This window comes from Oncorhynchus mykiss, chromosome 1 (assembly GCF_013265735.2).
Source record: "Oncorhynchus mykiss isolate Arlee chromosome 1, USDA_OmykA_1.1, whole genome shotgun sequence".
NCBI classification, from domain to species: Eukaryota; Metazoa; Chordata; class Actinopteri; order Salmoniformes; family Salmonidae; genus Oncorhynchus; species Oncorhynchus mykiss.
Genome location: NC_048565.1, coordinates 69,057,070 through 69,073,785, shown reverse-complemented (window position 1 = coordinate 69,073,785; position 16,716 = coordinate 69,057,070). Strand labels below are relative to the sequence as shown.

At 41.3% G+C, this 16,716-nt stretch overlaps 1 protein-coding gene across 3 annotated transcripts in view; it reads left to right on the top strand.

Annotated features, from left to right (window-relative positions):
• shtn1 (shootin 1) overlaps positions 1-16,716 on the top strand; it is a 48,290-nt gene that overhangs the window by 21,449 nt on the left and 10,125 nt on the right. For 2 of the 3 annotated variants that reach the window (XM_021609902.2, XM_021609890.2), the window contains 8 exons: positions 7,030-7,201; positions 7,495-7,592; positions 7,995-8,076; positions 8,691-8,785; positions 14,291-14,437; positions 15,223-15,376; positions 15,912-16,029; positions 16,210-16,292. In XM_021609902.2, coding sequence (XP_021465577.2) covers positions 7,030-7,201; positions 7,495-7,592; positions 7,995-8,076; positions 8,691-8,785; positions 14,291-14,437; positions 15,223-15,376; positions 15,912-16,029; positions 16,210-16,292 — 949 coding nt within the window. Of the gene's footprint in view, positions 1-2,866; positions 2,921-7,029; positions 7,202-7,494; positions 7,593-7,994; positions 8,077-8,690; positions 8,786-14,290; positions 14,438-15,222; positions 15,377-15,911; positions 16,030-16,209; positions 16,293-16,716 lie in introns of those variants that run through there. The other variant, XM_021609911.2, reaches the window with a different exon arrangement.

Below are 16,716 nucleotides of genomic sequence, written 5' to 3'. Positions count from 1 at the left end.
ATGGTGTGGGGGTGCTTTGCTGGTGACACAGTCTTTGATTTCTTTAGAATTCATGGCACACTTAATAAGCATGGCTACCACAGCATTCTGCAGCGATACGCCATCCCATCTGGTTTTGGTTTAGTGGGACTTTCATTTGTTTTTCATCAGGAGAATGACCCAACACACCACCTAGCTGTGTAAGGACTAGAAGGAGAGTGATGGAGTGCCACACCAGATGACCTGGCCTCCACAATTCCCCTAACTGAACCAAATTGAGATGTTTGGGATGAATCGTACAGCAGAGTGAAGGAAAAGCAGCCAACAAGTGCTCAGCATATGTGGGAACTCCTTCAAGACTGTTGGAAAAGCATTCCAAGTGAAGCTGGTTGAGAGAATGCCAAGAGTGTGCAAAGCTGTCATCAAGGCAAAGGGTGGCTATTTGAAGAATCTCAAATATAAAATATATTTTGATTTGTTTAACAATTTTTAAAAGTTTTGACCGGTCGTGTATAAATATTTGGACTTTTATATCACTTGCACTTCTCAAAGGCTTCAAAACTTGTAGTGGCTTCAGTGAAAGACTAAAGACATATAGCAAACCATAAAGGCTGCAACTCCAATATGTCCCCTTTAATTGTCGTGGCACTATTACCGCCTCTTACAAGGCACCCCACAAAATATGCTAATGAACCAGAAACAACAATAGTGCTAGTGCTAAAATGTTTTTGGGCACTCCACAAATACAGTAGGTACAGTAGGGTGGGGTGGAATTACTGTACCATTCTAAATACAGTACTTCTTTAGAGTAATGTATTTATTTTTATTTTTATTTTTTTACCCCTTTTTCTCCCCAATTTCATGGTATCCAATTGTTGTAGTAGCTACTATCTTGTCTCATCGCTACAACTCCCGTACGGGCTCGGGAGAGAGGAAGGTTGAAAGTCATGCGTCCTCCGATACACAACCCAACACAGCGCACATCCAACCCGGAAGCCAGCCGCACCAATGCGCCGGAGGAAACACTGTGCACCTGGCCACCTTGGTTAGCGCACACTGCACCCAGCCCGCCACAGGAGTCGCTGGTGCGCGATGAGACAAGGACACCCCTACCGACCAAGCCCTCCCTAACCCGGGCGACGCTAGGCCAATTGTGCGTCACCCCACGGACCTCCCGGTCGCGGTCGGTTACGACAGAGCCTGGGCGCGAACCCAGGGACTCTGATGGCACAGCTGGCGCTGCAGTACAGCGCCCTTAACCAGGAGGCCCAGAGTAATGTATTTTTAAACCAAAGTTTAATTTATAATTTACCAGTTATACCTAAAATCACCAAGAATACATTGCAATTTACGGCTATTTACTGTAAATAATTAATATGGTACATTGCTGTTTTATTGTATAATTCTGCAAAAACAACAAGATATTTTTTACAGTGTACCTATTAGCTGCTAAAAATATTCCACTTCACTGCCGGTTCAAGAAGATATTTACTAAAGTAGTCTGAGCTTCATGCGTCTCACCCAACAGCATGAGGTTGGTGCCTGAAACGGAACATTTTAATCTACAGTAAGCATAAGTTATTATTGTAAAGAAATACAGTATGTTAGACTAATTTTTACAGGAGGCTTCCAACTAGAGTTTAGAACAGTATTTTTCAGCATTTTGCCCATAATGCAGTGCCATCTACAGAATTTATTATGTGAAAGACATTGAAGGTATTTTACTGTTCATTCTACAGTATTTTACAGTTTACAGAAAAGTCTTACAGTCCAGTGCTTCTCAAACCTCTCCTCAGGGACCCCCAGATGTTTCACAATGTTGTTGTAGCCCTGAACTAGCTCACCTGATTCACTAATCAAGGGCTTGATGACTAAATCAGGTGTGGTAGCTCTGGAATAGATCTCCTAAGGCACCTCCTACCTTCTATGGTTGTGTGATGTGTGTACACCACTTTAGTCTAATGACCAGATCAGAATGAAGTTGTAGACTTGACTTAGACCAGGGGTCTTTAAAAAAATGTGCCCAGGGACCCCTTCCCAGTAAAACCTGTGACCCAGGGACCCCCATCATATGTTAGCGAAAAACATGTATTTTCACGTCTTGTCTTATCATCAGGGTAATTAAGAAATAATCAACATTTATAAATGAATAGATTTGGTTGATTGTTTTTCATTATTTTGACCTCCCAACATGACGTGGAAACAACATTGATTCAACCAGTGTGTTCCCAGTGGGTTAACTGTGATTAATATGCTTGATCCCAATCCCATTTTGCAGGCACCCGATCATGAACTTGTTTTCCTACTCACTCATCACTTAGACACTAATATGATGCATCACAGGTGTTTCCCAATAAGTAAACAATGGAATCAGGCCATTGCGTTAATATCAGTCAAGGTGGCTGTGTCATTGAAGAGGAAGTGTACACTCTAACTTAAGCCTATTAACTAGAATGGTAACTTCAAACACATTTTTGCTACTACAAGATTCCATATGTGTTATTTCATAGTTTTGATGTCTTCATTATTTTCTCTTTACTATTATTCTACAATGTAGAAAATAGGTTTAAAAAATAAAGAAAAAACTTTGAATGAGTAGGTGTTCTAAACATTTTGGCCGGTAGGGTATTTTGTTAGGTTTCAAGTAAAAAGACAGCTTTATTGACCCTCGTGAAAATGTGTTTAATTTTCTTGAGCCCAATGCTGCTTATTTTGCCTGCCAACAGCACACAAGGAAAGCCAGAGAGAAAAAAAGTTCAAGAAAAATCGTAAGCGCTCCAACATTTTGAATTAAAAAGCAATAATAGCGTGAGCCTGCTATTTGTCGCCAGTCAAATCAGATGTTTTGTGTTGATGTTTGCTCAAGGAAGATGAGGGGGCTGTGACTTTGTAATCGTGACCTCTGAAGCGCCGCTGATAGCCTTCCTGCAAGCCTGCCTGAGTATGTAATTTCATACATTCGCTCTCATCAATAGTAGATTATTATCAAAGACTATGATTCTGTGTTATGTATTGTTGATTGCATTTTTAAAATATGCACTTTAAAGGGCATCATCAGAAGATGGAATTGCTGCATTGACTAGGATGTCATTAATGCATGCCTCTTTTATAGCTCTGCTCCTTTTTCTCCTCACACTTTCCGTCCGAAATCACATCAACAAATGTGCGTCATTTTCATCCATCGTCTTGCCTTAGGCTTCATTATTCTTTACTTAGTGTAGTATGCCTAAATTGGCACAAGGGACGTGTTGATGATTGAACCAAAAAATGTGAACGTTTCATACTGCCAGTTCAATATGGATGGCTTAGGCTGAACTGATCAAATTTGGAGTTTGTAAAGAAAAGGGATACAAAGTCCAGCATGCCATAGGAATGGGGGATGTACTGTAAATATATGTGTTTCATAAAATACTGTGATTGTGTCTAAAAGCAGACATACATTGTCATCAGGCCTTTCCCCTGGCTCTTTGTATTGAGATGGCTGATTATTGCTTGTGCATCCTTCCCCGATGCCACTTACAGGCACAGTGTGATTGACGGGGAATGAGGAAATCGGACCAAAATTTTATCTGACATATCTTGCGCCACATTTCCTATTATCTGTGCATGACACTTTACTATAATACAACTATAATAGTTTGACTGTAATTGCAGCAGGTTGATGTTTATTGGGATAAGTCTTGTCTTGGAGGCAGACGCTATATTGTAGAAATGAATGGAAACAAATGGCTTTTTTGTTCTTAAAGGGGTAATCTGCAGCCTGAACAATAACGAACTCCACCAGTAATTTGGTAAACAGATGAGGGATGTGGCTGGAGAAATGTAACTAAACTCATGGACAGAGCTATGGATACAGGGATTGACCATCCATGGTATCAAAATTATAGTTTGAAACATGTTTTGAGGCTGTACATAGTTTTTTTTACATTTACATTGTTTACCAACAAATTAGTAAAAATAGCTTATATTTGGGTTTCTAATGGGGTACATCTAAGCTCTGTGTGTGTGTGTGTGTGTGTGTGTGTGTGTGTGTGTGTGTGTGTGTGTGTGTGTGTGTGTGTGTGTGTGTGTGTGTGTGTGTGTGTGTGTGTGTGTGTGTGTGTGTGTGTGTGTGTGTATGTATGTATATATTATATATATACACCCACAGACACAGTGGGGCAAAAAAGTATTTAGTCAGCCACCAATTGTGCAAGTTCTCCCACTTAAAAAGATGAGAGAGGCCTGTAATTTTCATCATAGGTACACTTCAACTATGACGGACAAAATGAGGAGAAAAACAGAAAATCACATTGTAGGATTTTTAATGAATTTATTTGCAAATGATGGTGGAAAATAAGTATTTGGTCACCTACAAACAAGCAAGATTTCTGGCTCTCACAGACCTGTAACTTCTTCTTTAAGAGGCTCCTCTGTCCTCCATTCGTTACCTGTATTAATGGCACCTGTTTGAACTTGTTATCAGTATAAAAGACACCTGTCCACAACCTCAAACAGTCACACTCCAAACTCCACTATGGCCAAGACCAAACAGCTGTCAAAGGACACCAGAAACAAAATTGTAGACCTGCACCAGGCTGGGAAGACTGAATCTGCAGTAGGTAAGCAGCTTGGTTTGAAGAAATCAACTGTGGGAGCAATTATTAGGAAATGGAAGACATACAAGACCACTAATAATCTCCCTCGATCTGGGGCTCTACGCAAGATCTCACCCCGTGGGGTCAAAATGATCACAAGAACGGTGAGCAAAAATCCCAGAACCACAGTGAATGACCTAGTGACCTAGTGAATGACCTGCAGAGAGCTGGGACCAAAGTAACAAAGCCTACCATCAGTAACACACTACGCCGCCAGGGACTCAAATCCTGCAGCGCCAGACGTGTCCCCCTGCTTAAGCCAGTACATGTCCAGGCCCGTCTGAAGTTTGCTAGAGAGCATTTGGATGATCCAGAAGAAGATTGGGAGAATGTCATATGGTCAGATGAAATCAAAATATAACTTTTTGGTAAAAACTCAACTCGTCGTGTTTGGAGGACAAAGAATGCTGAGTTGCATCCAAAGAACACCATACCTACTGTGAAGCATGGGGGTGGAAACATCATGCTTTGGGGCTGTTTTTCTGCAAAGGGACCAGGATGACTGATCCGTGTAAAGGAAAGAATGGGGCCATGTATCGTGAGATTTTGAGTGAAAACCTCCTTCCATCAGCAAGGGCATTGAAGATGAAGCGTGGCTGGGTCTTTCAGCATGACAATGATCTCAAACACACCGCCCGGGCAACGAAGGAGTGGCTTCGTAAGATGCATTTCAAGGTCCTGGAGTGGCCTAGCCAGTCTCCAGATCTCAACCCCATAGAAAATCTTTGGAGGGAGTTGAAAGTCCATGTTGTCCAGCAACAGCCCCAAAACATAACTGCTCTAGAGGAGATCTGCATGGAGGAATGGGCCAAAATACCATCAACAGTGTGTGAAAACCTTGTGAAGACTTACAGAAAACGTTTGACCTCTGTCATTGCCAACAAAGGGTATATAACAAAGTATTGAGATAAACTTTTCTTATTGACCAAATACTTATTTTCCACCATAATTTGCAAATAAATTCATAAAAAATCCTACAATGTGATTTTCTGAATTTGTCTTTCTCATTTTGTCTGTCATAGTTGAAGTGTACCTATGAGGAAAATTACAGGCCTCTCTCATCTTTTTAAGTGGGAGAACTTGCACAATTGGTGGCTGACTAAATAATTTTTTGCCCCACTGTATAATTGTTTGGCCATAATGACCATTGTTATGTTTGGAGAAAAAATGGGGAGGCTTGCAAGCCGAAGAACACCATCCCAACCGTGAAGCTTGGGGGTGGCAGCATCATGTTGTGGGGGTGCTTTGCTGCAGGAGGGACTTGTGCACTTTACAAAATAGATAGCATCATGAGGCTGGAAAATGATGTGGATATATTGAAACAACATCTCAAGACATCAGTCAGGAAGTTATAGCTTGGTCGCAAATTGGTCTTCCAAATGGACAATGACCCCAAGCATACTTCCAAAGTTGTGGCAAAATGGCTTAGGACAACAAAGTCAAGGTATTGGAGTGGCCATCACAAAGCCCTGACCTCATCCTATAGAAAATGTGTGGACAGAACTGAAAAAGCATGTGCGAGCAAGGAGGCCTAGAAACCAGAATCCTTTACACCAGCTCTGTCAGGAAGAATGGGCCAATATTCACCCAAATTATTGTGGGAAGCTTGTGGAAGGCTACCTGTAACATTTGACCCAAGTTAAACAATTTAAAGACAATGCTACCAAATACTAATTGTGTGTATGTAAACTTCTGACCCACTGGGAATGTGATGAAATAAATAAAAGCTGAAATAAATCATTCTCTCTACTATTATTCTGACATTTCACATTCTTAAAATAAAGTTGTGATCCTAACTGACCTAAGACAGGGAATTTCTACTAGGATTAAATGTCAGGAATTGTGAAAAACTGAGTTTAAATGTATTTGGCTAAGGTGCATGTAAACTTCTGACATCAACTGTATGTGTGTGTGTGTGTGTGTGTGTGTGTGTGTGTATATATATATATATATATATATATATATATATATATATATATATATATATATATATATATATATATATATATATATATATATATATATATATAATTTAAAATACAAAAATTGGAAGAAGAAACTGCAGATTGCCCCTTTAATTTAAGGTTAGGGTTAGTTATTAGGGTTAGCAGTGTGGTTAAGGTTAGGGTTAAGGTTAAGGTTAGGTTTAAAATCAGATGTCATGACTTTGCGGTTGCACCAGCTAGTAACCACTGCAGATCTGTCTCCAGAACAAGATTCATGATGAAAGCGCTAACCTGCATAATTGCATGCTGATGACAAAAGAAGAAAAATACCAATTATAGTAAATCCAATGCACCAGGTTATCTCTATGTGAAAGCTCTGAAAGAGTTCAGTCAGCCTCTTCTGCATCTGTTTTTCATAAGGTCATAAGGTGATCCGTTTCTCTCCCTCTCTCTCTTTCTTTCTCCAGTTGAACCGGCAGAACTGCTCCTTGAAGAGGAAGAGTATGTTGTACCTGGCCCACCTGGGGCCGGAGACCATTGCTGAGATCGGCCTGGAGGATGAAGAAGAGGAAGAGGAGAGTGTGGACACCCAGGTAGAAAAAGAGTGCTTCTCAGCCCACTGCCAGAGCACCATCACAGGTACTGAATGTCACCCTGCTGTCCCCTTTCCCACATATCCACAGCAGCTGTTACAATTAGTGTCCATACCGCTTTGGCTCATACACTGATACACTGATATTACACACATATTTCAGATCTATCACAGGTTGTCTTAGATGGCATTCCTGATGAATGGAAGAGATCTCTTTTGTTGTTACTTATTTTACCGATAGACCTGGCCCTATTGGAATTCTTTACACTCTAGTACATACAACATGATTGATCATTGATTGCAAGATCGAGTGTACTTATTTAAAATGTTCATGGGCCAGAACTGAAGAAAAAAATTGAGTTGACACTGGAGGAGAAAAAGCAAGCCACCATTGATCATGAGGCTACAAGAGAGGAGCTAAGTGACATCAGAGAAGAAGTAAGTCTGAATATAGATTTGGGAGTTGTTTAAAAATTGCTATTAGTTTCAAAGAAAAGCTGCACACTACTCTTGCTTGTATCACTTATTTTATTTAAGCTTACGTGTCAGCCTCTTGGCCTTTGTCAGAGCTTTTTTTTGTGCTTTTTTTTTTAAATCTGAAAATCTGTGTTGATCCTCTTAGTGAAACAGATGAATCATGTTTAATGTCCTTATTGTGTTCTCATAGTGTAGGCCTATGCACATTCATACAATTAGGACAAAGAATACATTGAAACCTAGAATGATTTCCATCTACACTATTCTAACAGTAGTGTCGCAATTCAGTTATTTGAGTAATCAATTAACAGCACAATCAAATCAACTCTCTTCTGCCTTGTTCTCTTCCTCTCTTCACTGTAGTTGCTGAAGGAAAAACATGATAATATGGTTTTGATTGCTGAGACAGTCCGACAAAAGAAGCTCTTGGCGAAATATAACAGAGGTCAGAGAGTCTTCTCCACTGCAATATTTTGACTCCAAAGAGACGAGCGTAACATCCGTGTCCACCTTTCTGCAAGGAAATTAAGGTGTCCTACTCTCTGTGGCTTTTTGTGCAGCGTAACCTTGAGTGGGGTTACATTTGACAGAAAGAAGAGTCAAGTGAAGCCTGTACCCCCTCACTATGCCGTGAATGCTGGGTGATCCTTAGTGACTGGAGGCATATTTCTTACAGAAAATGCTCAAAAAGCAAAATCACTATTCATTTGGTCCTGGTTTGCTGGCTTGCTTTTCAGGGAGCATGTTGGTTGTGAAAGTGAATTCCCCCTCCCCCTTGAGTTTCAAGGTTTTCCATAACGTTTTTTACTGCCTGCTAATTACAGAATGTAAGAGTTTTAATTTATATTTTAGGTTACCAGTTTGCAGATTAAGGTTAGGGATTAAGACTAAAGTTAGGGTTGGGAGTAAGGTTAAGGTCAGTGTTAAGATTAGGGCCAACTGACCAGATAAAAGGGATATATGGAAATATGCATGACATATGCAGGTGAAACAGGTGCTCTGTCAGCAGATGTTTTTGCACCGTTTTACTTGTTCTGATTAGATATTTAATGCTTCCAGTGTCGCTGTTTGCCGTGGAGGAGTATGAGGCCCTGCAGGAAAACCTGGATCTGGAGAAGGAGCTGAGGGCAGAGGCAGAGATATTTGCACGAGAGGTGAGCTCTCTCGAGGCACCCATAATAGGCTTAGCAGCTTTGGATGGGTATTTCTGTCAGCTCGACATGTCTCCTTCCCACTGGGCACAGATGTCAATTCAACTTCTATTCCACGTGTAGTTTAATTGAAATTATGTGGAAACAACATTGATTCAACCAGTGTGTTCCCAGTGGGTTAACAGTGATTAATATGCTTGTTCCCAATCCCATTTTGCATGCACCTGAACATTAACTTTTCTACTGACTCATCACTTAGACACTAATATGATGCATCATGGCTGTGTCCCAACAAGTTAACAATGGAATCAGGCCATTGTCTTAATATCAGACAAGGTGGCTGTGTTAATCTGCTAAGGGGTTGTTTCCGACTTAAGAAATGTACACCTTTCCTACTCACTTCTCTGTAGTTGGTATTTAGACTTACCTTACACAGGTGCATAATGGGCTTTGCAGGCATGGTTCCCTTGCGTGCGCTGAATACATTTAATTAAACCGCTGAAAACTCTCCCAGTTGCTGCCCAACAGATTTTCTTGTGGAGTTTTCATTCAATAGGATTTTCTGTACATTTATCTTTAGACATCCATATAAATACGGTGTATCTTTAATTAGAATTTTGTAGACAGAATACATGGAGAGAACGGGTTCAGAATATAGGGATCAATGAAAGAAAGCCATCTAAATATATGCTTATTCATCTCCAATTCAGTACCAACTGGTAGATTTTTTCATTATTTAGGCAAATTTGGGGGTTAGGAAAGTATGTATCATTCTTTTTTTTAAGTTTGGAGAGCCTTTATGCACAGAATATATTGATGATTTAAAAATACAGTGGTTTGATTCATCCAGAAAGTTGTCATATTAGAGTTCAGTACAAGGTTGAACAATAGTCCTATAAATCACCCCTAATCCTCACTAATCATGGAACAGTGATGACAACGGTCCAGTCGTGGTGAACCGTGCTCCAGGTTTAAACTGCTACGTATGGTCTGAGTCCCATAATGATTCAAATAGGCTACATGTCCCAAATTATTGCACAACATTACCCTAATATGATCCACTAATGCTAGCGACCCTCAGAGACAACTATACAGACGTGACAGAGGAAAGCAGGGACAACTATACAGACGTGACAGAGGAAAGCAGGGACAACTACACAGACGTCAGAGGAAAGCAGGGACAACTATACAGACGTGACAGAGGAAAGCAGGGACAACTACACCGACGTCAGAGGAAAGCAGAGACAACAACACAGACGTCAGAGGAAAGCAGGGACAACTACACAGACGTCAGAGGAAAGCAGGGACAACTACACCGACGTCAGAGGAAAGCAGAGACAACAACACAGACGTCAGAGGAAAGCAGGGACAACTACACAGACGTCAGAGGAAAGCAGGGACAACTATACAGACGTGACAGAGGAAAGCAGGGACAACTACACAGACGTCAGAGGAAAGCAGGGACAACTATACAGACGTGACAGAGGAAAGCAGGGACAACTACACCGACGTCAGAGGAAAGCAGAGACAACAACACAGACGTCAGAGGAAAGCAGGGACAACTACACAGACGTCAGAGGAAAGCAGGGACAACTACACAGACGTCAGAGGAAAGCAGAGACAACAACACAGACGTCAGAGGAAAGCAGGGACAACTACACAGACGTCAGAGGAAAGCAGGGACAACTACACAGACGTGACAGAGGAAAGCAGGAACAACTACACAGACGTGACAGAGGAAAGCAGGGACAACTATACAGACGTGACAAAGGAAAGCAGGGACAGCTGCACAGACGTGACAGAGGAAAGCAGGGACAACTACACAGACGTGATGGAGGAAAGCAGGGACAACTGCACAGACGTGACAAAGGAAAGCAGGGACAACTGCACAGACGTGACAGAGGAAAGCAGGGACAACTACAGAGACGTGACAGAGGAAAGCAGGGACAACTACAGAGACGTGACAGAGGAAAGCAGGGACAACTACACAGACGTGACAGGGGAAAGCAGGGACAACTACTCAGACGTCAGAGGAAAGCAGGGACAACTACACAGATGTGACAGAGGAAAGCAGGGACAACTACACAGACGTGACAGAGGAAAGCAGGGACAACTACACAGACGTCAGAGGAAAGCAGGGACAACTACACAGACGTCAGAGGAAAGCAGGGACAACTACACAGACATCAGAGGAAAGCAGGGACAACTACACAGATGTGACAGAGGAAAGCAGGGACAACTACACAGACGTGACAGAGGAAAGCAGGGACAACTATACAGACGTGACAGAGGAAAGTAGGAACAACTACACAGACGTCAGAGGAAAGCAGGGACAACTACACAGACGTGACAGAGGAAAGCAGGGACAACTACACAGACGTGACAGAGGAAAGCAGGGACAACTAAACAGACGTGACAGAGGAAAGGGAGGACAACTACACAGACGGGACAGAGGAAAGGGAGGACAACTACACAGACGTGACAGAGAAAAGCAGGGACAACTACACAGACGTGACAGAGGAAAGCAGGGACAACTTCACAGACGTGATGGAGGAAAGAAAGGTATATGAAATGGAATGGAATGATGCAAAATGTAAGCTACAAATTGAAGAACACTAACACTAAAGTGACAGTTATAATTATGTGGGTATAACTTACGGTGGCTCCCGATAGTGGCTAATATTTAATATGATACAAATTGTAAAATATAACTGAGAATGGGCTGGGCATATAATTAAAACATTCTAAAGCACATACAGTGGGGCAAAAAAGTATTTAGTCAGCCACCAATTGTGCAAGTTCTCCCACTTAAAAAGATGAGAGAGGCCTGTAATTTTCATCATAGGTACACTTCAACTATGACAGACAAAATTAGAAAAAAAAATCCAGTAAATCTAATTGTAGGATTTTTAATGAATTTATTTGCAAATTATGGTGGAAAATAAATATTTGGTCACTTACAAACAAGCAAGATTTCTGGCTCTCACAGACCTGTAACTTCTTCTTTAAGAGGCTCCTCTGTCCTCCACTCGTTACCTGTATTAATGGCACCTGTTTGAACTTGTTATCAGTATAAAAGACACCTGTCCACAACCTCAAACAGTCACACTCCAAATTCTACTATGGCCAAGACCAAAGAGCTGTCAAAGGACACCAGAAACAAAATGGTAGACCTGCACCAGGCTGGGAAGACTGAATCTGCAGTAGGTAAGCAGCTTGGTTTGAAGAAATCAACTGTGGGAGCAATTATTAGGAAATGGAAGACATACAAGACCACTGATAATCTCCCTCGATCTGGGACTCCACGCAAGATCTCACCCCGTGGGGTCAAAATGATCACAAGAACGGTGAGCAAAAATCCCAGAACCACACGGGGGGACCTAGTGAATGACCTGCAGAGAGCTGGGACCAAAGTAACAAAGCCTACCATCAGTAACACACTACGCCCCCAGGGACTCAAATCCTGCAGTGCCAGACTTGTGCCCCTGCTTAAGCCAGTACATGTCCAGGCCCGTCTGAAGTTTGCTAGAGAGCATTTGGATGATCCAGAAGAAGATTGGGAGAATGTCATATGGTCAGATGAAATCAAAATATAACTTTTTGGTAAAAACTCAACTCGTCGTGTTTGGAGGACAAAGAATGCTGAGTTGCATCCAAAGAACACCATACCTACTGTGAAGCATGGGGGTGGAAACATCATGCTTTGGGGCTGTTTTTCTGCAAAGGGACCAGGACGACTGATCCGTGTAAAGGAAAGAATGAATGGGGCCATGTATCGTGAGATTTTGAGTGAAAACCTCCTTCCATCAGCAAGGGCATTGAAGATGAAACGTGGCTGGGTCTTTCAGCATGACAATGATCCCAAACACATCGCCCGGGCAACAAAGGAGTGGCTTCGTAAGAAGCATTTCAAGGTCCTGGAGTGGCCTAGCCAGTCTCCAGATCTCAACCCCATAGAAAATCTTTGGAGGGAGTTGAAAGTCCGTGTTGCCCAGCAACAGCCCCAAAACATCACTGCTCTAGAGGAGATCTGCATGGAGGAATGGAGGAATGGGCCAAAATACCAGCAACAGTGTGTGAAAACCTTGTGAAGACTTACAGAAAACGTTTGACCTCTGTCATTGCCAAGAAAGGGTATTTAACAAAGTATTGAGATAAACTTTTGTTATTGACCAAATACTTATTTTCCACCATAATTTGCAAATAAATAAATTACAAATCCTACAATGTGATTTTCTGGATTTTTTTTCAGATTTTGTCTGTCATAGTTGAAGTGTACATATGATGAAAATTACAGGCCTCTCTCATCTTTTTAAGTGGGAGAACTTGCACAATTGGTGGCTGACTAAATACTTTTTTGCCCCACTGTACAGTACATCAACTCCGCAGGTACAGTAGCACACAATTATTTCAGCAAATTAGGAGGGCACACAATTACAATTCTGAATAGCCTACTTCACTGTGGAAAATGGGGCGTGATACATGTCATGTGATATGATTTTCAGTTTGCTTCCAAATGACTGGTTTCAGATCATCTCCAGGGATTATAAGGAAAGGTCATCTAAATCAATTGCTGTGTGTATTTACAATCCCTTCTCCAAACGGATTACTCATTTACCTGCTCTTATTAATAGCTTATCAATTTATAAATTACAGTGCATGGAGAATGCTGTTATTTCCATCCTGAAAAGAAAGTAGAGGTTTATCGAGACCTTATTCATGGTTTCCTCGCACGTAAAGTTGATGGAATTATGATGGAATTAAGCCAAACTCAGAATAAGACGCACACACCTCAGCCTCACCTTCATTTATTCCATCTCCACCCCAAACGAATAGCGGATGAATAGCACGCTATTCTCATGCTTAAATTCAAGGTCAGAATACGCATAGAGAGAAAAGTGCATAAAAAGGGAATTACGTTCCATTTACGCACAGTTAACTCGGGTCAGAATCGTTCCCCATATGAATTATGAATTTGAGCTGTAACATTGGACACCAGTATCCAATGGTATACTGTTTTTAGAATATGTGATGCCGCTGTGTTTAAGAAGTGGCATGGATATCTTAGAAGTGCCACATGATTGTATGACATGTATGTTCTATATGGTGTCCAGATTAGTACTCTTCCCCCTTGCAATCTAATCAGTATTCAGGAACACTCTATTCATTATGTGTTATCACCAGAGATCATTTTTGAGAACACATGTAACTAAATGAATGACCACCCTATGCATGCTGCATAATGAGACCTCAATATACCCCCTCTCTGCAAACACATGTTTTTAATAGCCTCACTGGTTTCTATACATGCTTAGGTGCTTTTATCGGTATAGTCAAATATTTGTTTATTACACTAAAACTACAGGTATGGTTAATTTACTGCTAAAACAGGCTGGATTATACTTATTTTCCCTTGAGGTGTTACAAATTTCACATGCTGTAATGTATCAACACTGTTAACACTTAATGACAGCTTCTGTCCCTTGTGTAAATCCTCCTCCCATGCAGATGCTGGTTGAGCAGAAGAAGCTGAACAGACAGAGTCAGATTCTCCTAAAGAGCTCATCACCCAGTGATACCCTGCAGGCAGCCCTCACTGATGTCACCAGGCTCACCCAGGCCCTGGAGAGCCAGAGGCTGGTGCACCAACAACAGGTCACACATTAACACCACATCACCAACAACACAATGCGTCACAACACAACACAGTGTGATGAAAATTGTGTCTAGAATCTAATGTCAGCCAAGATGTTTTTTCCCTCATAGTCAAATATTGCATTTGTTTTTATTACAAAATATGACCTCATCTGAAAAAAATCTACTCCAGTTTTGCATGTGGAAAAAATATGAACGTGTATCTGAAAAAGACAAAGTCAATTAGCTCATCAATTAAACTGTGAGATGTCCTTTTGAATGACAATGGTCACATGGAGCACTTTGGGCAGTGACTTTCTGTGTCCATACTGATAAGGAGTATCAGAGACACCATTCACTCTCAGCAGGATTTGGATGGGTGAAAACAATTAGGAAAGAGTGGGATCACTGATCTCTCCTGGTCTAGGGCGGAGGTGAGCCATACCCTCCATTTAAAGATCAATTAACACATTATTTGAGGAGCAGAGAATTTTGGGGGGGACTGGCACCTATCCAAAGCTACTTATCAGCAATTATCACCACAGGAGCTTTTTGTGGTGCAGGCTCTGAGCAGCTTACAATTTGTTCCGTTGTTTTGTATCAGTGTGCGTGTGTGTGTTTTAAAGCAGCACCACATCACTATTTTTGCCTCAACATCTTTCTGTCTGTAGTGAAGAACCATTGTTTGTCTTGTAAAATCGTACTCTTTATTTTCTAACGTTCACTTCAAATTTAGTAAGAATGTCCCCGGTACAGAGCATATCTTGTAGGATTGTGAGTGAATGGGTCATGTTTGGCGGTAACAGATGAAGGGGATTGAGGAGCAGCTCAGGGGTTCAGAGCTACATAAGGAGGTGCTGGCGTTACAACGTAAGCTAGAGCTCCTGGCAGAGGAGAAGAGGGAGCACGAAGAGAGATATTCCACGGCTAAGGTGGAGGCCAAGGATCTCAAGTTTACTGGTGAGTGGCACAGCAGAATTGGAGGACTGCACACAGTAGCTGTACATGATCCCAGCAGGGAATGAGTGGGCTTTGTCAAAAGGTTAATGTTATTCTCATGGTTTGACAATGGGATTTCTACATGTATTCAACTGAAGCCAACCTTGGGTTTTAACTGTAGAGAAATGCACAGAACCCCCTTCATTTGTTAGCAAAAGCAATGGACTGCAAAGAAACATTTTCATTAGAGCACTTTATAATGCATTTGTAGGTTAATCATCTCAACCTGCAGTTCTCTAACCATTTTCTGAGCCATTTCCATTCATTTCAAGTGTTTGTAATGTTGAGTCTTTCCTAAATGGATGATGATGTACATCAGAACATTCTTCAGTTGTTAACAAAAGCAATGGACTAAAAACAGTGTTTCATGGAGCAGTTCAGAATACATTTTTGGGTTAATATTCTCCATTCCAATTCAGTTCGCAATATAATATATTTAATATCTCCCTTAATGAATGGATGCTGATGCTACTTGTCCATTTGTCCTAATGAGCAGTAGAGGAGCTGCAGAAGAAGCTCCAGGCCCTTTCTAACCCTCCGCCTGCTCCAGCCCCTGCACCTCCGCCCCCGCCACCCCCTCCTCCACCACCAGCCCCTCTCACCAACCCTCTCGGGTGAGATATGAACAAATGGGAATCATTTACAATGTACATTTTACATGAACTACATCTGCTTGAAAGAGTCATACTGGGGACCAGGCTACCTTCCTGGTCAGGACACATGGTTAGGAAAAACCCTATATATGGCCCTATATATGGTCCAAGGTCAACTCACTCTTTTCTGTTTCTTTACAGTTCACTGCTATTGATGATTCGCAAAAAGAAAAATATCAGTAGGGATATTCCATTAGTGGTTCAAGACTCAGCAAAGGAGCCAGGTACAGTAAACAGAAAAATTCCTAAAATCTATATTTTAAGAGCTTATAACCTCTCTTTGGTATGTAGCCGGTTGTAGCGTTTAACTGCAAGTACTGTATGACCTTATACTATTTATTTTATTGTGCTGACACTGAACATTTGGACAGTAGTTCAAGGGTGTCGTCGTACAGCACCCCTCTTTCATGTAAACTACAGTGCATTCGGAAAGTATTCAGACCCCTTGATTTATTCCACATTTTGTTACGTTACAGCCTTATTCTAAAATTGATTCAATTGTTTTTTCCCATCATCAATTTACACACTATAACCCATAATGACAATGCATAAACAGTTATTTGTCAATTTTATTTAGCAAATTTGGAGGGGGAAAAAAACAACTGAACTATTACATTTGTATAAGTATTCAGACCCTTTACTTAGTAC